Source organism: Cinclus cinclus, chromosome 1 (genome assembly GCF_963662255.1).
Source record: "Cinclus cinclus chromosome 1, bCinCin1.1, whole genome shotgun sequence".
In the NCBI taxonomy this organism is placed as follows: domain Eukaryota; kingdom Metazoa; phylum Chordata; class Aves; order Passeriformes; family Cinclidae; genus Cinclus; species Cinclus cinclus.
This window is the reverse complement of record NC_085046.1, coordinates 4170938-4194400: the sequence shown is the minus strand read 5'-3', so window position 1 is coordinate 4194400 and position 23463 is coordinate 4170938. Positions and strand designations below refer to the sequence as shown.

Sequence of the window (23463 nt, the reverse complement as noted above, 5' to 3'; positions counted from 1 at the left end):
TTGTCTTCATTACCCTTCTTGACTCTGCAGCAATATTTTTAGGATTGGTTTGGGAATCAATTAACAGCAACAATAGTCCAAACTGGGAAGCTGGGGCCCTGAGGGGGATGGATGCAAGCAGGCAAAGCTGTTGAGAGGTGTGTGTTGGAAGGTGTTGCTGAGGGGGCCATGCTCTTGTGTTTGCAGACTGTAAGGTGCAGACAAGCTGGGAACAGCCTTGCAGGATCAGATTTTGTCTTTTAATTTGTAATCTGTTTTTTAATCTCTTGTAATCTGGGAGTTGCCCCTTCAGGATCTCCACTTCCTTCACAGCAAACCCCAGCTCTCTAGGGAGTTATACCTCTTCCACTTGCATGAATAACAATCTGCAGCAGTGCAAATGCTGTGAGAGAAGCTGTATTGGTGCTTGCACAGATCATAGGTTACTGCTTAATCACTTATAAACATCCAGCTGGTTAAATAATGGAAACTCTGTAATATTGTAATGACTTGCACTATTAAAAATGAGCAAATGGCAGGCAGCCTGTGGCAAGATAACTCACTGCTGGCCTGGGGCAGGATTTCTAGATTGAGCTGCAGAGATGAAGCTGCAGTCAGCCCTTGTTGATGAAGGCTTTAATGCTTCCCCCGTGGCACTTTGCTTTGAGACACTTCTGGGCACACGTGGCTCACCAAGAACCTCTTGCCCTGTCCTTGTTGCTCCTCTTGCTGACCATATTTCAGCCATTATGTGCTCTTTTTGGCAATCACACTGAAGTACAGCAGAGGCCAAGAATGGCCTCTGAGGAGCGGCTGCTGGCCCCAGGCTAAGACAAACAAACAATCAGAAGGGGCTGTGTCATTAGAATTGGATGGAGGAAAAACAGCAGGTGAAAGAAGGGGGTGGAATGACAGATATTTTAATCTCAAGTTATTTGGTGCTACCAGCAATGGCTTCCTGTGCTGTGGTTTTTATTAAAAAAATATGTCCTTATCTTGCATGTCCATCCATCTCTCTCATCATCCAGTGTCTAAAACTTGGGTCTTTAATCCCTTCTGTATATTCTATCTTTCTAGAATTTAATCAAATAAATATAAAAGTTTGGCGCTCTGGAGGTTTAAATTTGCTTTCGGAGGGGAGGAGTCACGTCTGAGAATAAAGAGGGGAGATACTATCTGGTGTTTGTCAAATGCTGGATTTTTTGTATTTCCCTGGAAACAGCTTACATCAGAGCTAAGGTTTTGGAGTGGATGTGTCTAGGCCTGACCCTGCCTGGCAGTTCTGACTTTTTTGCATTTTCCAAGTGCAAATAAGATGTTTTAGTGCTCTGCCTTGGAAACCAAGCATAGTCTGTGTTAATCCCCTGTCTTGTGCTTAAACTATGTGGGCCAGGGTCCATAGATTCAGCAGTTAAACCTCTCCTTTAGGGGCACTGAGGGCAGTGTGTCGAACCCCGATTTTCCACTGAAGAGTTTGTGACTGTGGGCAGATTTCACGGGGAGCCTTGGGGTATGCAGGGTTGTGTAAATTAACACCTTGTCACCTTCTTGCCTCTAACTCAGTTGTTCCCATAAGAAACACTCTGGGCATTTGATACTGAGCTGATCTCAGAAAAATACCTGTGTCTTCTTCCCTGTTCCCAGATTTTGACATCCCATTCTGTGAGAGGTTTGGGAAAGGTGGGACCTTCCCGAGGCAGTACCACCTCTCCCAAAGTCGCAAGGACTACAGTGATGGTAAGGAGGTGATGGGGAGGGAGGTGATCACACCTGGGTGGCTTGAGACAGTGCCTGGGACTGGAAAGACTTGGGAAGGAGAGGTTTCTAATAAAGGGAGAAGCACCAAGTGCTTTGGGGTTCAGTTGTGTATTCAGAAGGATCTTCTCTGTGAGACCTTGAAGCTCTTCTGCTCTTTGAAAGTGCTGAGCATCTACAGCCTGTCCTCTGCTTACACCTCCTGTTTTACATTAGCTATGGGGATGATTGGCATTCCTCATCCCTGGCAGTATCAACCTTCCTATTCCCCTAAATTACTTGCTTTTGAGGATGATTTTTGTGACCTTTACATCAGGTTTCTCACTGAGCTGTAGGAAATCTCCAAGCAATTTCAGGGTAGCAGTAACTGTTTGCTTCTTTATTTTGAGCTCTGAGCCTTTGGGGCCCACTCCATCACCTTTTTCCTGCTCATTCTTTCAGTGTATGAGACTGCAAGTAGTGGGAGGCAAAAGTTCCCTTGGGAAAAATGTACTGAGGGCGTGCAGAGAGCATACTGAGGTTTCCAGAATTCATCTCTCACTGACACCCTGTGCAAGCAGGTCTGGCCCTGTGTGGTCATTTGCACGTGGACTTAGGGGATGGCATAGATAATTTTCAATGTAAATCTCTGCCCGATCCATGTTTAATTGTGATTAATGACCAGCAGCTCCCCGATGTAATTAAACTGTTGCAAACCCCTCTGGAAACATCTGCATTAGATGTAATGCCTGCAGTTATCAGCTCTTAAATTGAATTTTAAATCTTCACAGGGCTTTGTTCCAGTTTCATTACACTTGCTTTGTTTGATTTGAAGAGGTGAGGGTCTGGGCAGTGACATGAGAAGGTGGTGACAGGTGGATCCAAGCTGGTGTGTGTGTTCTGGCTGTAACTTTGCCCCTTTTCCCCTACAGGCAGGAGGACTTTCCCCAGGAGTTACTTCCCACAGGAGAACCTGTTTCAGCTCGTCCCTTCCAGCAGAACCAAGAGCTTTACTGGGGACAGCAAGCTCAGCACTTTGCAGTATGATGAGTACAGGCCCAAGTGTTGGAACAATTGTGAAAAGGGTCTGCAGGCCTTCAGCACCTCCCCTACAAAAGCCAGGAACAGTGAGTGAACCAAAGCCCCGAGTGCCTGAGGTCTCAGCAGAGCTGGGATTGGGCACAAAATTGAATTACTGTGACCTGCTGAGTTACTGGGCACCAGCTGAGCCAGCCATGGGTAAACTTTGATTGCACCCCCACCATGAGGCACATTGCACCAGTTTCTGTCTCATGAAAAAGGTTTAGTACAACACCCTGTGTCTTAGCTTGGCCTTTGGCTGAGAGCTGTGTGGGGTCAGCTGGTGTGCAGCTCTTGCTGGGTTGCAGATGATTGCTGGTGTGTGGGACTGTCACTGTGGTCACACAGCAGAAGCTTCCCAGAAGACTTGGGATGTGGGAGCAGATGCATCCGGAGTTTCTGTTCTTGGCTTACATTGCTGTCACCCCAAAGATGGTCTTGCAGGCTCCTCTGGTATTGCAATACTGCCCATGATTTAGAAACTGGTGTGTTTTGGGCCTGTTTAGTGATGGATAGCACCCTAGAAATGACCAGTGAGATAAAACTCCTTACTGGTCCCTGCCTGGGTTGCTGCTCAGCCATCCTGTATTCCGCTAAACACACTCACAGCAGAGGGGAAATTCCAACGTTGGCTAAGAAACCAGTTTTTAGAGGAAAGACTCTTAATGAAACAGGACTTTTCTGGGATTTGTTTCTGCTTTATGCAGACTGCAAGACATTCCCCTCCACACCAATAGCACCAGTGTGGTTAAAACTGGTTTGTCCTGGTGCCCCTGGGAGAGAGTGGCTCACTGTCTGGCCTGTACTCTGTAGGGTCAGGTGGACCCTGATGCTGAAGTCTTACTTCTCTCAACCATCTCCTCTCTCCTGTAGCCCTGCAGGCACCTGTGAACTGGAGGCTGGGGAAGCTGCTGGGAAGAGGAGCTTTTGGGGAAGTTTATCTCTGCTATGATGCTGACACTGGACGGGAGCTGTCAGTGAAGCAGGTGCCTTTTGACCCTGACAGCCAGGAGACAAGTAAAGTGAGTACAAGGGCAGGGCTGTTGTGCAGCACCTTGGGGAATTGTGGGCTGAGGGTAGAGGTGTCCATGTCCCTGGAAGGCAGGGTATGGAGACAGGGTGTTGTTTTCCCTCTCTGGCTTGTGGCACCAGTCATAGTGCTCTGGTGACTTCTCTGCCTCCCAGTTCCTTGGTTACATTGGCCTGCCGTGTCAGATGTCACCTCTTGCAGGTCTGTCTGATCTTCCTTAGTTTTGTCCTTCTTGCTGCCTTCACCTTCTCTCAATTCTGCTTGTAACTTTGTTGAAATCTTTCCAGAAAAACTCCTTAAATACAAGTAATAGTAATAATAAGTAAACCTGTCTCAAAGCCCAGCCCAGTATTTCTCCTTGCCTTTCCCTTAGGGCACTGGTCCTTATTTCTGAGCCTCATGTGGCCAATGTCTTCATGGGCACCTTCAGAGCTGCTACAGAAACTGTGCTCAGCATGGTGCAGTATTTATATCTTGTTCCCAAAGACCTCATTCCCTTTGATCAGGAAGCCTGTCTGGTTTGTTACAGGAGGTGAATGCTTTAGAATGTGAGATTCAGCTGTTGAAGACTCTCCGTCATGACAGGATCGTGCAGTACTATGGGTGCCTGCGGGATCCTGAGGAGAAGAAGCTGTCTATCTTTGTGGAATACATGCCAGGGGTAAGTGTGGTTTGTGCTAGAGATTGTCCTGAGTGGCAGAAAACAGATTTAGAGTTTCCTGAACTTTGAAATTTGTATCTGTCCGGCAGAGCTGCTCTATAGCTGATGAACCAAACCAAAGCAGTGGATGCATCCCTAAGAGATTGGAGAGCTTAGGATGTGAGTCTGGTGTCATGGTGAAGCCTCTCAACAAGCACTGGGTGAAATGAAAAGCCTTGCAGGCAGGTTTTAGGTTTGAATCCTGAAGCAGGGTGTGTTCACAGTCTGGAATCTGAGCTTGGTGAATGTGGGACATGATCCAGATCTTGCTCCAAACACTGTGGCCTGAGCCCATCCTTAAGTATTTACTGCAAATCCCTGTAGGACAAGCCAGTAGTACAACTGTCCACCCACAGCTGTCACCAATTATTTGTGGCTTTCAGCATGTGTCTGTTAAAAACAGTGATACTCCTCTGAGGACAGAGCTTTTTGTGGGCAGCATTATCTTCTTGTGCATGAGTGGCTTCAGTTTGTGGCTTTGCCGATATAGGATGAAATAGCCAGAGGGAAGAAGATCAGAATGCTTTGAGGGAGTTTAAGCAGGGGCTGGAGAATGTACATGGGTGAGTTGAGCTTCTTTTTGTGTTTGGGAGCTTCTGAATTACATCAGCCCTTAGACTGATGGTGTAAAACAGCATAACTGCTATTTACATTGCTGGAGGATGTGTCTCCTAAGTCACTTCGGTCCAGCTGGATTTGTTCCCCAGAGTGTGGGAGAATAAACCCTTGTTTATACAGAGATTTGTAAGGTCAGAAGGGACAATTAAGTCATTTGGTTGCAAATTATTTTGGTTGTTAAGTAAATGTGCTAGAGGCTCTCTGAATGCATCTTGCATGTGAGTGATCAGGTGGACTTCCATGCCTCTGAGTCCCTTCCAAGCCCTGTCCTCCCTCTGTCCCTGTGGGCACCTTGCCTTCAGGCCCTACCACAGGGCGTGGACCCAGAGGAGTAAATCCCTGGAATTCCAGCAGTCCCCTTGCTGCTTATTCCACGTGCTGATGCTTGTTAGCAGCCAGGAAACCAGCATTTGAAGCTGGAGCAGTGTCCAGCAGGGCTGGAAATTCAGTGGGTTTTTTTTGTTTTGTTTTTTTTTTTTTTGTTTTTTTAAATGATAAAGCTGAGCTCTGACCACATAGAGATTGGCTGCTGCTGCAGTAGCTCATTTGACAAAAGCAGCTTGGCACTCTGGTTTCCAAGGCCAGTGGAAGTGAGGGAGTTCCCAAACCTTGCAGGACAGCAGCTCTGCAAAGCTGGATCTGGCCAAGCTTCCAGGTTAAGACAGTCAGCTTGGCAAAATTGTCACGGTGCCAAGTTTGGGTGCACCCTTAGGCTGCCATTCTTATGATTGCCCTCAGTTAAGTAGCTGACTCCATAGTTTCTGTCCTGCCCATAAAATGTTTCTTAAATTATGCTTAGAAAACAGAATGGTTCATTTGACCATAGGCTCAAAGATCCAGTCTCCCCTTCTTGTTTGATATCTCCTCATCAGCATGAGGGAGGGCAGGATAAGAAATCTGTTTTGGTTGTGGTGAGGGAATGTGCCTTGCACACAGGTTATATTGAGGGGCTCATTTATTGCTTCTCGGGTTGCTTCAGCAGTGCTGAGAAAGGAAAAGGAGAGGCCCATCCCCAGGATCACCACCGGCCTTAAAAGAAGCCAAAACAGTAGCTGGGCAGAGCAACAGCAGAGATGGGTGGATGTGGAAAAGCTAATACAGTTTGATGGGCTGGCTTGGAGCAGAGCAGCCACTGTTCCCAGGACAGGACTGGCAATCTTGGATCAACCCCAGAGCTGCAGGACAGGCAGAAACAGGAAGAGTTTCCCCTCTCACTTCCCAGTTAACCTGAATACTAGAAGTAGAGCTGAGTGTGAACCCCAAATCTGCCTCTGTTTAATCCCTGCTAAAACCCAGCTCTGGCAGAGTCAGATGGGTCCATTTCTGAGTGGTCCAAAAATACAGCTAAAACCAAGGGGATCAACCTGCTGCAAATGATAAACATCTGCACCCCTGCTTCCTTTCCTCTTTGATCAATACCATGAAGCCAGTTTGAGCCTGCATGCCTGGGTCAGAAATTCAAGGACTTGCAAATTATCTACCCTGGTGGTCTTGTTGGAGCAATCCCTTGTGGGGCTGGTTGTCCCTCATGGCTGTAGGTGTTTCTTGCTGTGCAAAGTTTTGGGAGGAGGCTTTAAAATTCTATCTCATGGTCTTGACCCTAAAGAACTGGCTCTCTGCAAGTCCCTGAAATGAGATTGTAGACAGGTGGGAGTTGGTCTTTTCTCACAGGTAACAAGTGGTAGGAGAAGAGGACATGGTCTCAAGTTACACCAGCAGAGGTTTAGATTGGGTATTAGGAACAATTTCTTCACTGAAGGGGTGTCGAGCACCATAATAGGCTGCCCAGGGAAATGGTGGAATCACCATCGTTGGAAATGCTCAAAAAACCACATGGCTTAGTGGTGGACCTGGCAGTGCTGGGTTAATGATTGGAATGGTCTCACAGGTTTTTTCCAGCCTTAAAGAGTCTATGAATCTAATTAATCGAGTTGAGTTGGAATTCCTCGTCAGTGAGGAATTGGTGAGCTATTGGTGATGCCCCTCCAGCCACTAGAGGGGGAAAAAGGTCTGTGGTGTTGGCAGGAGGAATCTGACAGGCACCAAACCTGTGCCTTCATCTCCCCAGGGATATGGGACATGAGGACAAGTCTTTGCTCTGTTCAGCACTTCGTGGATTTCTGCTGTTTCTGTAGATAAGGTTTGGGTTTGTTTTTTTTTTTTTTTTTTTTTTGAGCTGGAAGATAGCGGTCAGGAAGGTTTAAGAAGTTGCTGTGACATGATGGTTTCTCTGGTCCTTATGGTTGTTTCTTTGCAACAGGGCTCAATAAAGGACCAGCTAAAAGCTTACGGTGCTCTGACTGAGAATGTCACACGGAAGTACACCAGGCAGATCCTGCAGGGAGTCTTCTACCTACACAGCAATATGATTGTCCACAGGGATATTAAGGGTGAGTGGATAATTGAGAGGCTTCTTGCTTGCTTGGGTTTGTTCAGACCAACCTCCCCCTGCTCCAGTACAAATCCTTGTGCGCAGCACAGTGCTGGGATCTGCTATTTGAAGTATTTTTGCCCCTGCCCTTCACCAGATGGAACCATGGAAATCTTGAGTAAGCAGCTGAAACCAAAATATTGTGCTGTTTTCTCTCTCAAGGGATTATTGTTAACTGCTCTTACATGTCTGAAAATCTGGTATAACACAGGCAAGAACTGAGAGGCTCTGGCATTTGGAGAGGTCTGAGGCTCCTTGCTGGAGAATTTGGGCAGGAGAATCTGTTGGCTCCCATGCACTGCTCATTTTTGGGAAACCTGCTGAATGAGGGGATACTGGAGGGAGTCAACCTTCTTGGACAGCAGCTGCCTTAGGAGAGAAGGATTTGAAATAATGGCTGAGTCCAGCTCTACCACAGCCCTTTGGGCTCCCTCCTGCCTGGCTCTTTACCTGTGCCCTTTTTGCTCTCCTCACTGTAGCTGCCTTGGTTTGCTGCTTCATTTCTTGGGGGTCTTGTCTTCTCACCCCAGGTGCCAATATTCTGAGAGATTCTGCTGGAAATGTGAAACTTGGAGATTTTGGGGCCAGCAAACGCATCCAGACCATCTGCATGTCTGGGACTGGGATTAAATCTGTCACAGGAACACCATACTGGATGAGCCCAGAAGTTATCAGTGGAGAGGGTTATGGAAGGAAAGCTGATGTGTGGTAAGGAACACAGTAAAAACCTCACCAGTGTTACTTAAATCAAACAGTCCTTTTGGGAAGCTGCAATAGGAACAACAGCTACAGCTAGTAGTTGGAAGCAGTGCAAAAGATGGAAAACAGGAGATACATGTTAGGATCAACTGTGCAGGTATCAAGAGGAACAATGATGTAGCAAAGCTCTCAAAACAGGAGCAATCAGAATCACAGCTTGGTTTTGGAAGCTCTTGTCTTGTGTGAGTTTCACATCCAGCTCATCCCTGTAACTGCTTTTTAATTCTGGAAAGCAGGTTGATAACAAAGCTCACTCATAACCCTGTTGAGTTTTGGTGACCCTGATTTTGGGTTCACTAAATCCAGCTCAGGGGATCTTCAGTGGCCTTCCCAAATCTGCTGCTGGATGTTTGCATGTGGCTCAGGCACGAAGACAACCAAAATCATTGGGTGCTTGTGAATATTTTGATTTGTGGAGGGTGACAGATGGAACCTGGAGGAGCCAGGATGATACTACTAATCTTCCCTGTGTATGAGGAGGAAATAATGTCTTCCCAGTGTGCTTTCTGTTGGGTGCCCTAGAAAAGAGGGTCAACAGAAAATAATAAAAATTCTCTCTTTCCAAGAGAACCCAAATTGGGTGGGGAAACCTAGAAAGTCCTTAGTAAGTGTCCACATACTCTGTGCCACCTGCACTGGCTGACGGGAGGCAAATGTTGAATTTAAGTTTTTTAGAATCAATAGTATACCTTTAGGCTAGGTTTAATGTTTTGGGATTGTTTATGAATAGAGGTGAAAGAGTATCTCTGCTGAGACCAGGTCTCTCGAGCAAGCAGAGGGAAACCTCTCGGGCTCTTTGCTGCTCATCCCAGGTGTTCCTTCTCTGGTACACCTCAGAGATGAAGTTGAATGTAGGAAATGTTTAATTCAGGCTTAGCTTCTCTGGGAAGCATACATTCCATTGCTGAAGCTGTGCATGGGTATCCCCTTCAGGGGATGCTCCAGTGAGCTTTTATGAGACTTAGTATCTGCCAGCTAATTTAGTATCTCCCTGAGCTTTTATGAAACTCGGTACCTACCTGCCAGTTAAAGTGGGCACAAAAGCCACCAGCTTTTTAAGGCAAGGCATTCGTTCCTGCTATGGGAGTGGAAGGTCGAGTGCCAAGGACCTGGGTGACCAGGGAGCTTCAGGGGACCAGACGTTCCAGGGATATGTGCCCATCTCCTGCAGGTTTGCTCCCTGCACCGTTCCCTTTAGGCGGGTGCCATCCCCAGAGCTGGTTAGACTTTTTGAACTGCAGGGCCACGGCCCCAGTCCCTCACCCTGTGCTTGGCGTTGTTGCAGGAGCGTGGCCTGCACCGTGGTGGAGATGTTAACGGAGAAGCCGCCCTGGGCGGAGTTCGAGGCCATGGCGGCAATTTTTAAAATCGCCACGCAGCCGACCAACCCCCAGCTCCCCGACGGCGTCTCCAGCTCCTGCCGCAACTTCCTCAAGCAGATCTTCGTGGAGGAGAAGCGGAGGCCGACGGCCGAGGACCTGCTGAGACACCCTTTTGTCAACTGCGGGCTCTGAGCCCTGGCAGCGGGGATGGGAAGCGCCGGCGGGAGGGTCGGCCCTCACCGGGGCTGTCCTGACAGTCCCTTCTCGCTGCTCGCCGCTGCCTCGGCCCCGCCGCCTTGTTGGATTTTCAAGCTGCGCTCGGGACTGTTGGCGCCGGGAATCCAGAGCGAGGGACCACGTAACCTCCCCGCTGCCAGCGGTGCCGGGGTCGTCCACCCCCATGCCAAGTAACTGCTCTCTTGGGGGAAGTGTGGCAAGCGGGAAATGTCCCCCCAGCGCACGGCAGCGGTGCTGGCGGCATCCCCGGGACCGCTGGGGGGATCGGATGCTCGGTGGCGGTCACCGCCTTTCGCGGAGGAACAGACAGGGCCTTCAGCCAAGCCGGAGGAAATGATCCTCAGACCAGCGAGTCGGGGGGGACCTGGGCGTCCCTGTTCACAAGGGGACCAACCCCGCTGGAGCGGTGGCGGCTCCGGCGGGGCGGCGTTTCACACTGTCCTGTGCCTTACGCGGTTGCAATCAAGGAGTGATGCTCGGCTCGGATCTGGTGTGAGGATGCAGCAGCCGTGTTGACTTTGCCTTGGCGCGCGTGTGTGTGCGTGTGTGAGTCTGGGAACAAGGGGGTCTCCTCGGGGTGCAGGAGGTCTGTGCCGGGTACGCCCGCGGACGGATGCCCGGGACCCCTGCCACGGGCTGAGGGATAGTTAAATGATGATGGTGGTGTTTAAATGCTGTCGATGGCGGTGGTGGGCAGGGCTGAGCAGCAGCCGGGTTGTGGTGGGAGCCATCAGGGTTCAAGTGGGAGTTGAAGGGAATCTCAGCAAGGACAGCTCTGCTTATAGCCACAGTTCTGCTGAGCCATGCCTGTGCTGCTGCGCTGGGGCTGGAGGGATGCCATCGTGTTCTGGAAGTGGAGCTGCAGGGGAGAGCCCAGTGGATCTCTATAAAACACAAGAGAGTACCTAAAATTAGGCAGAGAGGACTGGTGCCTGTGAATCTGGGTGCATCCTCTGTGCCTTGTGAACCATCCCCAGGTACAGGGAAGGGGAGCATCACTTCCATGCTGGTGCCCGAGGGAGCAGCTGCAGGACAGTGGAGCCTCAGACTGGCAAAGTGGAGTTGCAGCAATAGAGGGCAGCTGGAAGCAGATTCCTTCCTGCAGTAGGTTTGAAGTTGTATGAGAAAGTGGGCTAGTCAAAAGCAGAGCTGGGCCACAGCCTCTGACCAGCACTACCCCACTGGAAAACCTGGACAGGAAACACGCATGGAGTGCCTAGAAGCTCATTAATTAATTAGTCAGATCTTGGGGTGTTTGGGATAAATTATTTGCACCATTCCACCTCCCCCTTCTCTGCTGCATTAGCTGTTTCCACTGACTCGGCAAAGGGTTCAAAAAGCAGTTACCAGGAGGTTCCATCCTCAGGCCAATGTGTCAGACACAGGTTTATTTTAACGCTGGTTTTCAGTGAAAATGAAAAGTGTTGCTTAGACTTAAGAGGAAAGTGACAAATTGGTTGTGTGAACACATCCTTGTATTCTTCCATGTGGAAGGGATCAAGACTTTGCACTGATGGTTGTGGTGGTGAGACCATGCCCATGTCCTCAGCTCTCAACAGAGAAACAAGATTTAGGAGGCTGCCCAATGTTGCTGTGGATGTCCCATTTCTGGAAACGTTAAGAGTTGAATATAGCTTGGAACAACCTGTTCTACTGAAAAAGTGTCCCTGCCCCATAGCAAGCGGTTGGAATGAGATGAGCTCTAAGGTCCCTTCCAACCCAAACCATTCAAAGGTTTTATGATTTTAAGAATTATTTCAGTTTTTAAAAATATACACTGAGTGTTAGGGCAAATTAAAAGTACCACCTAAAAGAATTCCCGATTAATTTTTTATGGAACTTCCAAGGCCATTTTTTGCAAGGTCAGGTTTCAGGGAAGCTGGGGGCCAATGCTGGAGCAGCATCAGGGGTTATGTCAGTCAGCCATGGTTGTGATGGGCAGCTCCCCAAAGAGAGGGGGAGAAGTCTCCTTTTGCTGAGGGGAATGGAAAATTTTATTCTGTGAATAGGACCAATTCCATCAGTCTGGCCAGTAACATGGGATGGATGGAAACAAACACAAGGGAGAAAAAAAATCAGTGTTGTCTGGGATTGAGCTTGACAGAAGAGGGTAACAAAGTGTGTGTTCACCAAAGTTTAAAAAAAAAAAAAAAACAAAACCATTTTTAGGCTGTTTTCTCTTCTTTTATTAAAACTGATTGGTTTGGGTTTTCTCAGCCCTTGAGTGATGGGCGGGTGTTTTCCTTCTTTCCAAAATTTTGAGAGCCATTATGGGCTGCCCCAAAATGTTCTCAGAGCCCTCAAACCACCTAAATCCTGCTGTGGATGAATGTGGCTTGTGTTTGTATGTGTGTGTGTCTGTGTGTGAGTGAGTGAGTGTGAGACACTCCTCAGGTGCCTTTGCCTTTCTGGTTTGTAAAATGTACAGAATGGAACTAGGAAAAGCAAATTGAATTATTCTGCCATGTAAAGTCTTTTTCTGTTTGTTTGGTTTGTTTTTATTTTATTTTGCTTGTAGTGGGCCCTGTGGCTTTCCCTGTGCACTGTCATGTGTCCATGGAGGAATTAATTCCTTTTGAGGGGTGGACTGGAGCAGGCCAATGGAACAGGCTGTCCAGGAGAGTGGTGGTATCACCATCCCTGGAAGTGTTCAAAAGGGGTGCAGATGTGGCATTTGGGGATGTGGTTTGGTGGTGAATGTGGTTGGATTTGATCATCCTGGAGGCCTTTTCTAACCTTAATGATTCCATGAGTCTGTATTTCTATTGCCTGTGCCTTGCTCACCAGTACAGCCCCTTCCCTACAGGGCACCCAGCATGGCTGGGGGGCACAGGGGACACTCAGTGTGGCCATTCCAGGGGCAGTGGGGGCAGGGGTGACAAAGATTTGTTGGTTCCTGAGATTTTCAGGAACAGATGGATCCGTGCAGCTCTCTGAGCTGATGGTTCTGTGTGTCCCTTTGTCCTGACATTCCACCTTGGACACCAAATGCACAGGCTTTTGTGCTTCTAAACTTATGTCATTTATTTTTATTTATTTCAAACCTTTCAGTATATTTCTTCATTTCTATTTCATCTTCATTTTCCCACTCTCCTCCCACTTTTCCCTGTTCTTCCCCCCTTTTACCCTACTTATTTTCCTCCTTTTCAGGTGTGATTTTATATATATATATATATAGATAGATAGATATATAAAAATATAATATTTTTTTTGGTCCTTTTAATTTTTTGGCCCTAATTTATTTTGGTCCTTTTTTCTTTCTTTGTGGTTTTTTTTTTGTTTGTTGGTTTGGGTTTTTTTGTTGTTTTATTTTTGTGTGTGTGGTTTTTTTTTGGTTTTGTGTTTGTTTTTTTGTTTTGTTTTTTTTTTGTTTGTTTTTTGTCTCTTTTTTTTGTCTTTTATTTTGGTCCTTTTTTGGGTCACTTTTTGTTTGCTTTTTTTGGTGGTTTTTTTGGTCAATTTTTTGGGCTTTTCTGGTGTTTTTCTTGCTTTCTTGGGTCCTTTGCTTTTTTTTTTTTTTTTTAAATTGGTCTTTTTTAGGGGGCTGTTTTGGTATTGTGGGGTCCTTTTTTAGTCCCTTTTTTGGTACTTTTTTTTCTTTTTTTGTGTTTTTGTCCCTTTTTTTCTTCTTTTGTATGCTTTGGTCCCTTTTATTTTACTCTTTGGTCCGTTTTCTTTCCTATTTCTCTTGTTTTCCTTTTTTGCCCCCCTTTATTTTGTCTTTATCTGATTTTGGCGGCTTCGGGGACGGAGCGCGGTTGGGCGGGGGCGGGGTCATGTAGATGAGAAGGGCGGGGCGATGCAAATAAGATACTCCCCTCCCTGTATGCAAATGAGGGGCGGGGTCATGCAAAGAGCGGGTCGGTCTGGTGACAAGATGGCGGCGGCTCGGCGAGCGCAGCTGGTGCTGGGACACTTGGCCGGGGCCGCTCCGGGCCCGGGGGCCACCCCCAGGGCCGTGCCCTGCGCCGGGGGTCCCCCGCGGGCCGGCAGCCCCGACGACGTGGTGGTGGTGCACGGCCGCAGAACCGCCATCGGCCGCGCCCGCCGCGGCGGCTTCAAGGTACGGGCCGTGGGGGATCCTGCCCGCCTGTCCCCACAGGTACTCGGCATCCCCGCTGGGGAAGGGGTGTCCCCTTCTTGGCCTGGCGTTGTGCCGAGGGGTCCGCAGCTCCCCGGGCAGTCACGGTCCGCTGTCACCTGCCCTGTCTCAGGGAGCAGCCGCGGTGTGTGTCTTACCTGCCCGGCTCCGCACGGACCTGCCGCCCTTGTGGAACCTGGGGTGGCATCCAGCGAGTGCTGGGGAAGAGCGCGGTGCCAGGATGACCCCAAAGGGTGCTCGTTCCTTGTTATCCTTCCAAACAGGTCTCCTCATGCTGGCGGTGCTTCTCACCAGCGGAGGGGTCACCCCTGTTTCTTTCACAAAATAAATGGAGTGGCTCCTTTTGTTGGGCCTTGTCACATAAATCTCTGTAGCTGTGTGATTTTGAAGGCCCTGCGGAGCATGTGCCTATAAATCCAGGGAAGGTGAGAAAGCAGCATGTGTGTTACAGCGCCTGAAGGGGTAAAAACGTGCAGGTAATTCTGCTGTGATAGGACAACAACCACTGTGAGCTGAGAAGTGGAGTAAAGCTGCTGTAGCACCACTGGCCAGCCCTCTGATGCTGAACTGGTGACAGGGCACTTAAGGGTGTTCACTGGTGGTGCTGGTCCCTTGTGCTTTTAGGACACAACACCCGATGAGCTGTTGGCTGCCGTGATGACAGCTGTGCTTCAGGATGTCAGCCTCCATCCTGAGGTCCTGGGAGACATCTGTGTGGGTGAGTGACAGCCTGGTGGAACTCCTGGTCTGGACAGCTGTGTGGGATACTCACAAGTTTCATGGGGCTGGAAGGGGTTAATGCGTAGCATTAGGTTTTCACCCTCTCCTGTTGGTGGTGGGGCTCTGGTCTGCTGCTGGGCAGCACTGAGCTGTGGAGGTGGGAACATTCCTTCAGTGCCTGTGAGGGGAATGCAGTCAGTTGACTGGAATTGTGTCTTTGCACTCAGGGAATGTGCTGCAGCCCGGAGCTGGCGCCTTGATTGCGAGAGTTGCACAGTTTCTAAGGTAAGCTCTCAGCCAGACTGAGGTTCTTCCTTTCCTCCTTGGGCTGTGGAGTAGCGTAGGGTCAGAGATTTCAGGATTTGAGGATCATGCACTCCCAGGAATTACAGCAAATCACCTTTTGCCTAGAAACTGAACTTTGATCGAGTGCTTGGAGAATGCTGATGGCAAAGAGACAGGGAGGCAGATGAAGCTGTTTCACCTGTTTGTGCTCTGTGTTGGGCCTCTGGAAGGGACATGATGTTTTGTGGGCTCCCAGCTGTGCTCTCTGTGAGGCTGCACCTCTCTCTGCTGTGTCTGGTCCCAGAACCATGCATGAGCTCAGATCTTAATGTCATTGCTCAGTGCTGGTCAACTGCTCTTATGAACTGGATCCCAGATTCTAAATGGTTCAGTTGGTTTCTCTTGCCATTATTTCCTTTTGTTAATCACTGCACAACTACTGCTGAGGTGTACAGGCCCAGCCTGCAGTAATTTATGAATATTACAGAGCTTTTCAATGTTTCTGGCTTGGGTCAGAGCTCAGGATCTCCAGGGGAGGGCCTTGCTTGCAGAGCACTCTCTGAAGAGAAACCCATGGGGAAACAGCACTGAGAACCACTTGCAAATGAAGTGAGGAAATTTATCTTCAAACTTTGCTTTCCCTTGGTGCAGAACCAAATTGGTCAAAAAATGGATAAAGGGATCTGCCTGGAACTTGGGGGTTAAAGTTTAATCAGGTGGATTAATGCACTCTTCAGAGCTTTGGGTTGTTGGTTTTTATTACTGAGTCTTTGCCAACACTGTCTTGTTTTCCAGTGGTATTCCTGAGACAGTGCCGTGCTCCAGTGTGAACAGGCAGTGCTCCTCTGGGCTACAGGCCATTATCAACATAGCTGGTAGGTGTTGTGGGCTCTGGCATCGGAGTCGATGCCTGTCCCACCCCAAGGGCTCATTGCTCCTGTCCTGCAGTCTCTCTGAGCAGTGGAACAGTGATAATGTCTTGTGCTGTAGGCAACTTTCAGTGTGGTGTTAGCCAAGTACTTTTATAACCTTGAGTGGCTGAATTTATCCCTAGAGAAGTAACTTGGTTTTCTAGGGATAAGTTCCACCATCACCTTCATATCAGGCAGCTTCCAGTAGGGTCCCTCCAGTTCTCTGTGGCCCCATGTTAGTCCTCAGCTCCATCAGCTCCTTGGCCTGGCTCTCTGGCAGGCAGGAGGATGAGGAAATGCCCATTTGGCTGTACTGGGTGCTCAGGTGTTTAGAAACTGCAGCTGGGCTGGAAATGCTTTTGCTCCTGATGACAGTAAGAATATTTATGCACTGCTGTTACAGGTGGCATCCAAAATGGATCGTATGACATTGGCTTGGCCTGTGGGTAAGGAAGTATTTTCATAGTGCTTGCTTAGGCTTCCTGAAGGTAATACACTGTCCCTGTGCAATAGTCTGCCATAATTAGCTTTTTAGCTAATCTCCAATTAACTAGCCTCTTGAAAGATCAGCAGCTCTCTTGGATGAAGAAATTAATACCCTACGTGTGCTAACGAGTGTTCTGCAGATGTACAGGATCTGTTCTGTACTTCAGCCCTAATATCACAAACAGTGTTTATTTTTTTGAGGATTATGTAAATGTTAGGTTGGCTTTAGGGAAATATTAGTGACCACACAGACATTGACTTCAGAAGGAGGAGTGGAAAAAAAAAAGCTATTCAGTAATCCTTAGGCTGAAATAATGTTTCTCTTTTTTAATAGCTTGATGATTCTAATCTTTCATTAATTATTACTGCACACAGTAATGTCCACCAAGATGTTTTGCTTAAAGGGACTGATGGCCTTTGCACCCCTGGGTGTGCCAAACACTTGGGTTTTACTGTGGGAGGCTGTGTGGCCTCTGCCCTGTAGGGTCCTTCATGAAGACATACAATCCGTAAGTTACAAACAGCTTTGGGGAGCTGGGTTTATCCTAAGTTTTACTCTTCCACAGAGTGGAGAAACCCTGGGTGAAAACACAAAAGACTGGGTTTCTCTTACTTAAAACAGAGTCCTGTGCCTTCCCTCAGGAGCAGATGTAGCTGAAGTTAATGATGGAGTGTCCCATCTTAGAGCTAGTTTAAATTGCTGATAGCACTTACTACAAGCTGCCTTTCTGCTTGCCTTTCATTTTCCAGGAATAGTTTCTTTGTTATTAATTCTTCATGAAGGGATTTGTATGGTGGAGAGAAGAATTTAAACCCTCTTCCCATTGTAGGCTTCATAATCTGGATTGACCTTACAAAAGCTCATGAGTCTTAAGAGATGGCTTTGTATTTCTGCAGTAAATTTGAGTATCTTCAATGTGTTAATTCATTCATGGGTCAAAGATTGCACCCAGTGGGATCTATGTCTGAAATTCTGTGTTGCGAAACACAAATGGTGCAATTCAATGAAATATCTTTGCCATGGTTTGCTCAATACTTTTTCTACTGCCAACCTGTTCTTAAGATCCGAGTGATATTTTTAATGTCTGTTAACAATCTCACTGAAAACTCCAGCCCTTGAACCTCATTATGTTTGAGGAAGAATGTGCCAGAATCATAGCAATTCCTTCCTAGCTGTGGAAACAAGAAATTAACTGCTGACATTGGTATCCTGTTCTAGTGAAGCAAGAACCAATTGAATCTCACAATCTGTTTTCACTTCATGATAATTCTTAAATTGGTGATTAAAGAGCTTCTGCCCCAGCCAGTTCCTAATTAGTAGCTGTGTTTCTGTGGGATAATGGAAAAGCATGTTGTCAGGGTACTGAGTTTTGATCAGTCTTAATGGAGCAATTCCAATTTTCTTGTGTCTAGTGTGGAAACAATGTCCCTCAGAAGTGCAAATAACCCTGGTGATATCAGTTCCAACATGATGGATAACCCCAAAGCTCGAGATTGCCTTATTCCTATGGGGTAAGTGTTTCCCCTTCCCACAGTTTAAGGGTTTTGTAAGGCTCTGTCTCCTCAGTAACCATAGTTACAAACCAACCTGATGTGGTGGGCTCGGAGGCATGTGTTGGCATCCTTGGTTGTGGTGGAATTATGTGAAATGGAGGAAATCATGAACTTTGATCAAAGATTTTTTTTGTCTTAAGACCAGTGGCTTGTTGAGAAAGGAAAACAAATTTGAACCTTGTTCTGGTGCTAGATTCGATTCAGGATTTACTTCTGCCAGCAGTTTGAATTTGAGAATGCAGCAGTTGGCTTTTAAAGTAAAGCCATTGCTTGTACCTCATGTGATCTTAGTGGAAGCCATCTGCAGCTCCATTAGATGTATCCTTGGATTAACTCAGTGATGTTTTTTCCCAGAGTAACGTCAGAAAATGTGGCAGAGAAATTTGGAGTTTCCCGGAAGAAGCAAGATGCCTTTGCCTTGGCTTCCCAACAAAAGTAAATGCCTTTTTGTTTTTTTCAGTCTTTTTGGGTTTTTAACCTTTTAGTTAAGAAGTAAGTACAGCTAGAAAACACACTGCTACTTCCTAGTGAAGTGCAGCCTTTGTGTTACCTTCTGGTCCTTAATAGTGAGCAAAGAAGCTTGAGGGGGTCTGACCAAAATTCAGTGCCTGTGCAGGGTTGTGTATGATGAGGGAACTGGAGTCCAGAGCTGGACTGCTATTGTGTGACTGACCTCAGGTATCTCAAGTACACTCAAGTATCACTGGGCACACAGACCCTGAACAGCAAGTGCCCTGCTTGTTTCAGCATCCAAACGTCCCTGCCCATGGCAGGGGGGGTGTAACTGGACGATCTTTAAGGTCCCTTCCAACCCAAACCATTCTGTGTTTGTGTGACGGAACCTCAGGGAGGTTTCTGGAACAAGTGTGTGGTGAGGTATTTTCATAGTGGCTTTGGCTTAGGATCACTGGAACCTGAACATGGGAGCAGCTGTAGAAGGAGCCTTTCCCATGAGGGGATAGTTGGGTTTGGCTGTTCATAGAGAACTGCTGAGCTTGTGAGAAGAGTGCCTTGTCCTCACTGCAGGTGTTTAGCTCTGAGTGAGTCCAGTCCTACCTCTGATAACCTTCCTCTTGGCTTAAACCACTGCCAAAGTCAACTGACCCTGGAATCTGTGGGGCTGTACTGGCAGAGCAGTGGCAGGTGATAGGCGTAAAGTTTCTGCCATCAAAGAGTTAAACTTTCAGAGCCCTGTTTAAGCATCAGCCTGGTCCAATTATTTATCTAACAGGGGAAGGCACTGCACAGGGTAGTTAACCTTTAAATTCTGGCCCTGCTGTTCAGGTAACTTGGCATGCCAGCCTTTCTCACTGCCATGGAACTGATAGCCAAAAGGGTATGTGAATGTGATGCTCACACTCATATGAGACAAGGGGTGACTTTCTGGCCTTAGTCTCAGGATGTCTGTGGAGTTACTGAGCTGTCCTTTACCACTTTGCTCCAGTTCTCGCTTATCTGGGAGCATCAGATATTTTAATTTTAATGGTAAAAGTGCAAAATGACAAAGGGGTAAAACAAGCTTTTAGTCTCCAGTTTGTATTCTCTGTGAAGGAGTTACCTCTGGAAGGTAAATATAAGTAAGCTCTGCTTTGAAGGCTTTTAAAATATCTTGTTGATAGGCAAGGTTAAATCTACATGGCTTGAGCTAATTCTGGTTTAGAATTGCATTCTGCCTTGTCATGACAGTTGTCGACTGCTGCTAGTTCAGGGTTAATTTATTCTTTTACAATTGTGATGTGGCTGTATCCCTGAACAAATAAAATTTCATGTTGGGGGCTGGGGGTGGTCAGTCAGGCACAAAAGTGTTGATAGGAACAGAATGGGCATCTTGCTCTGAAATGAGTGATCCTGTGACCCAGATTTGGGGACAATGCCCATAATGTTGATGTAGAGGTTAAAAGTTAGTCTTCCCTTGAGTGGAAATAAGAATTTGCCTGTTGTCTTGACCACAACTCAGTGACGATGTACCAAATCCCACCTTAGTTCATTTTCTAACTGCTTTCCTTTATTTTAGTTGTCCTGCAGCTCACCTCCAAAATATTTTAACCTTTTGTACTTATTTTTTTTAACCAGAGCAGCAAAAGCTCAGCAGATGGGACTGTTTAAAACTGAGATTGTTCCAGTGAGGACCACTGTTACAGATGCTGAGGGAAACAAAAAAACAATCACTGTGCACCAAGATGAAGGGATCAGGCCCTCCACAACGCTGGAAGGCTTGGCAAAGCTGAAACCTGCCTTCAAAGAGGATGGAAGCACTACAGCAGGTCAGCTCAGCTGTTACATTTATGCTGTTCCTCTGGTTTACCTGCCTTTACAGGAACAAAAAGCATGTTAATAGGTCTCTTCCAACAGGGAATGCCAGCCAGGTCAGCGATGGAGCAGCTGCTGTTCTCCTGGCAAAACGCTCCAAGGCAGCACAGCTGGGACTGCCGGTGCTGGGGGTGCTGAGGTCCTTTGCTGTGGTGGGGGTCCCACCCGATGTGATGGGCATAGGGCCTGCCTATGCCATACCTGCTGCTGTGGAAAAGGCAGGTGAGAACCACCTGGCATCCAGGCAGTGCTGGGCACAAGCAAATCAGACTCCTTGGACTGAGATTTAAGGTTACAGTATTCAAGCATATGCAGCTGTTTGCCCCAGGAACAGCGAAGTTAAATCTGAAACCTTAAAAGAGATCCTGCTTCAGATTATTGCTTTTTTCCTTTTACTGGTATATAAATTGTTATTCACTCACCTTTGAGAAGCTCAGGAGTAAATCCCTGCATAGGCTCAACAAGAGTTGAAATGTGGCAAGTGGTTTTGTGTTCACTTAGTGCTGTTTTCCCTTCTTTATTATGACCAATATGTGGAGGGTGGTCTTGTGTTTGGTTTTTGATATTTTTTCTCTTTACAGTTTTTTTACCACAGTCATTGGGTTAAACAGCTTTTGTAGCTGATGAACTGATTTAGCCTGGCCTGGGTACAGTCACACGTTCTCCTGTAGCTTTATCTTTCATTCTCCAAACACCCTTCAATCCTTAATTCCTCTGCAGAGAATTCACACTTAATCTGAGGAAACTTGGCAGACTCAGTGACACAGTGCCATGAACTGTGATGTTTTGCAGTCTTTAGACACTGCTGTACATAAACTGGTTCAAGTGTAGATACTCCACATGGAGCTGAGGTTCCTCTTTTTTAAATGGAGTAGAACTGGAATTCATAGAGGGAGGCTGTCAGGCAATTATTTTCTTTGATATAGTCATGACGCAAAAATACTTCCTTTTAACGTCTGACTTTTCTGGCCCATAGGTCTGACTTTGAATGACATTGATATATATGAAATTAATGAAGCCTTTGCAAGCCAGGTGAGTGAGGATCATGTTTGTGTTGCTTCATTGCTTGGCAACTGAGTGTGTTTCAGCTTGGTCTCCAGGTTGAGATTTTTAACTTGTTCCACATACTATGTCTTCAGCCAAATGTTAATAACATGTGCAGACTCTTTTCCTTTTCCTTCAAATAAAAAATGACCAGGGCATTGCTTATAAAGCTTAATATTAGGAAAAAAAAAGTCCACTAAGTAAGAATTGACTATTGTACTCTCATACCACCTTGCAACATCTGTTTGACCAGGGATTTATTGTCAGGTTGTCTGTGTGAATGTGTGTGGGCTCAGTTTGAGATGAAGTGGACAGTTTTGGCTCACTTCTCTGTGCCTTGGATCATTTCCACTCTGTTCCCCTGCGAACGATGGTCTAGCTGGAGTCAGGCCTCTGACCTGGAAGAGGAGAGCTGCGAACTAAGAGCATCTCCATGAAATCATTCCCTGTGTCTTTCCAGGCTGTATACTGTGTTGAAAAGCTGGGCATTCCCATGGAGAAGGTGAACCCCCTGGGAGGGGCCATAGCACTGGGACACCCCCTGGGCTGCACTGGTGCTCGGCAGGTTGTCACTTTGCTCAATGAACTGAAGCGCAGAGGGAAGAGGTGAGTGCTGAGCATCAGCATTGGCCTCACACCTGCTGGGTGTGCACCTCCCCCAGCCTCAGGGCTAACCAGTTTGGGTTAAGCTTTCTCCATCGCATGGATGGCTTTGAATCTGAATTCCCTGGGGCTCTCCTAGCAAAACAGGAGAGCCGTAGAAAGCTCAAATTTGTTGTATTCTTTATTTTTTTTCCCTGGGTGATGTAAATCTGAGCAGTCTTTTTCCTTTTCCTTAATTCCATATGTTCTTCATTTCAGAGCATATGGAGTCGTGTCCATGTGCATTGGAACTGGCATGGGTGCTGCAGCCGTGTTTGAGTACCCGGGGAAGTGAGCTCCAGTGCTGGCACAACACAGCTCACTCTGCCTTCCCTAGGCATAGCAAGTGATTTCCACTGAAATCAAGTGGTTCTGGGATGTGTTACTAGATCTACAAATTTTAGGCAGAAATTGTAAAGTAGAATTAATGGTGGAGCTCTGTGAAGAAGGTGAGGAAATGCAAAACTTAGCACATGGCTTCCTGTCATAAGAAATTAGCTCAGCTGACATTCAACTACAGGCCCTGCTGTGGTGATTATGAATTAATGTTTTTAATTTAATTGATTTCTTTATTCTGTGACTTTTACCAGAAGGAAAAATAGTTCATGGGACAGTATTTTTTGTATGACAAATTGGCAGAAAGAGTCACTCAAAGTGAAGAACATCAGTCCACGTGAAAAGACTGCTCCAGCATTTCCTTAAAAAGTTCCAGCATTTTGTAAGAAGTTTAAAAGAGCTTGTTTTGAAGCAAAGACTTGACATCCTCGCCTTTACTTACAACTGGGTCTGTCCTAGCCCAGTCAGAAGTTGTCTGTGTCTTAAATTGTCCCTATACCGCAGCTTGCTGCTGGTGGAGCTGCTTTGAAACCTCCCGTGGGTGAAAATGGAAGGACTGGAACATACTTTCCACAGGAAATGCCTGAAGGGAAAGGTTCTCTTCAATTGCTAGAAGCCAGGATTTGGATGTGGCCATTCCTTCTTTTACAATACATGTGAGTTACCAGTTTGTGTGACTCCAAGAACAAGCTTGTGCTTAACCATATTTACTTACCCTAACATAAAGCAAATTGCAGCATTACATTTACTGCAAACACTTCATGAAGATCAGTGATAGCTCAGTCCTGCAGTGCTAATACAAACATGTTCCATCTTGTGTTTTTTGTAGTCCCTTATTTCTCTTGTCTGATCAGGAAGATCACTGAAACTCAGCTTGAAAAAGAAATTTACTTGTTGTGTTACTTTAAATTTGTAACAAACTGAAGTACTTTGTCCTGACTTTTGTTTTTGCACTTAACAATACAACTGGGTTCTTGCAGTATGTTTTTCCCTTTTTATGATGATTTTTAGTTGAAGGTCAGATGCGTTAGAGCTCTTTGATATTTTCACAATCCCATGCTGTAGCCCGTTTCACCCAGCAATCACACAGGCTGTGTGTTAGAGCCAAAATACTGAATTATTTAGAGGGGATAATGATCCATTAGCAAAAGCCTTTTATTTAATGGGAGTGGAAAATTTAACA

At 46.8% G+C, this 23463-nt stretch overlaps 2 protein-coding genes across 4 annotated transcripts in view; both read left to right on the top strand.

Annotated features, from left to right (window-relative positions):
* The window catches only part of LOC134051500 (mitogen-activated protein kinase kinase kinase 3-like), a 71447-nt gene extending 61602 nt beyond the window's left edge, over nucleotides 1–9845 (top strand). Inside the window, exons 12-18 of the mRNA XM_062505277.1 lie at nucleotides 1624–1716; nucleotides 2646–2840; nucleotides 3667–3815; nucleotides 4353–4484; nucleotides 7402–7531; nucleotides 8103–8280; nucleotides 9617–9845. Coding sequence (XP_062361261.1) covers nucleotides 1624–1716; nucleotides 2646–2840; nucleotides 3667–3815; nucleotides 4353–4484; nucleotides 7402–7531; nucleotides 8103–8280; nucleotides 9617–9845 — 1106 coding nt within the window. The remainder of the gene's footprint in view (nucleotides 1–1623; nucleotides 1717–2645; nucleotides 2841–3666; nucleotides 3816–4352; nucleotides 4485–7401; nucleotides 7532–8102; nucleotides 8281–9616) is intronic.
* Nucleotides 9846–12952: 3107 nt separating this feature from the next.
* On the top strand, nucleotides 12953–23233 carry ACAA1 (acetyl-CoA acyltransferase 1). Of its 3 annotated transcripts, XM_062506002.1 has the most exons (12): nucleotides 12953–13953; nucleotides 14617–14710; nucleotides 14940–14997; nucleotides 15793–15872; nucleotides 16312–16354; nucleotides 17808–17906; nucleotides 18303–18383; nucleotides 20022–20212; nucleotides 20301–20480; nucleotides 21235–21290; nucleotides 21763–21908; nucleotides 22164–23233. In XM_062506002.1, exons 1-12 carry the CDS (start codon nucleotides 13690–13692, stop codon nucleotides 22237–22239), a joined length of 1368 nt encoding a protein of 455 aa, XP_062361986.1. In that variant the 5' UTR covers nucleotides 12953–13689; the 3' UTR covers nucleotides 22240–23233. The 3 variants fall into 3 exon arrangements, with proteins under 3 accessions (XP_062361986.1, XP_062361995.1, XP_062362006.1); XM_062506011.1 differs by lacking the exons at nucleotides 15793–15872; nucleotides 16312–16354; XM_062506022.1 differs by lacking the exons at nucleotides 17808–17906; nucleotides 20301–20480.
* The last annotated feature ends 230 nt before the right edge of the window (nucleotides 23234–23463 follow it).

Bases quoted from the DNA above. Each gene is read 5' to 3' on its own strand.
- ACAA1 (XM_062506002.1), top strand. From the start codon at position 13,690: ATGCAAATAAGATACTCCCCTCCCTGTATGCAAATGAGGGGCGGGGTC. The intron at 14,998-15,792 runs GTAAGCTCTCAG...CTTGTTTTCCAG, and splicing joins AGAGTTGCACAGTTTCTAAG to TGGTATTCCTGAGACAGTGC. The intron at 21,909-22,163 runs GTGAGTGCTGAG...TCTTCATTTCAG, and splicing joins CTGAAGCGCAGAGGGAAGAG to AGCATATGGAGTCGTGTCCA.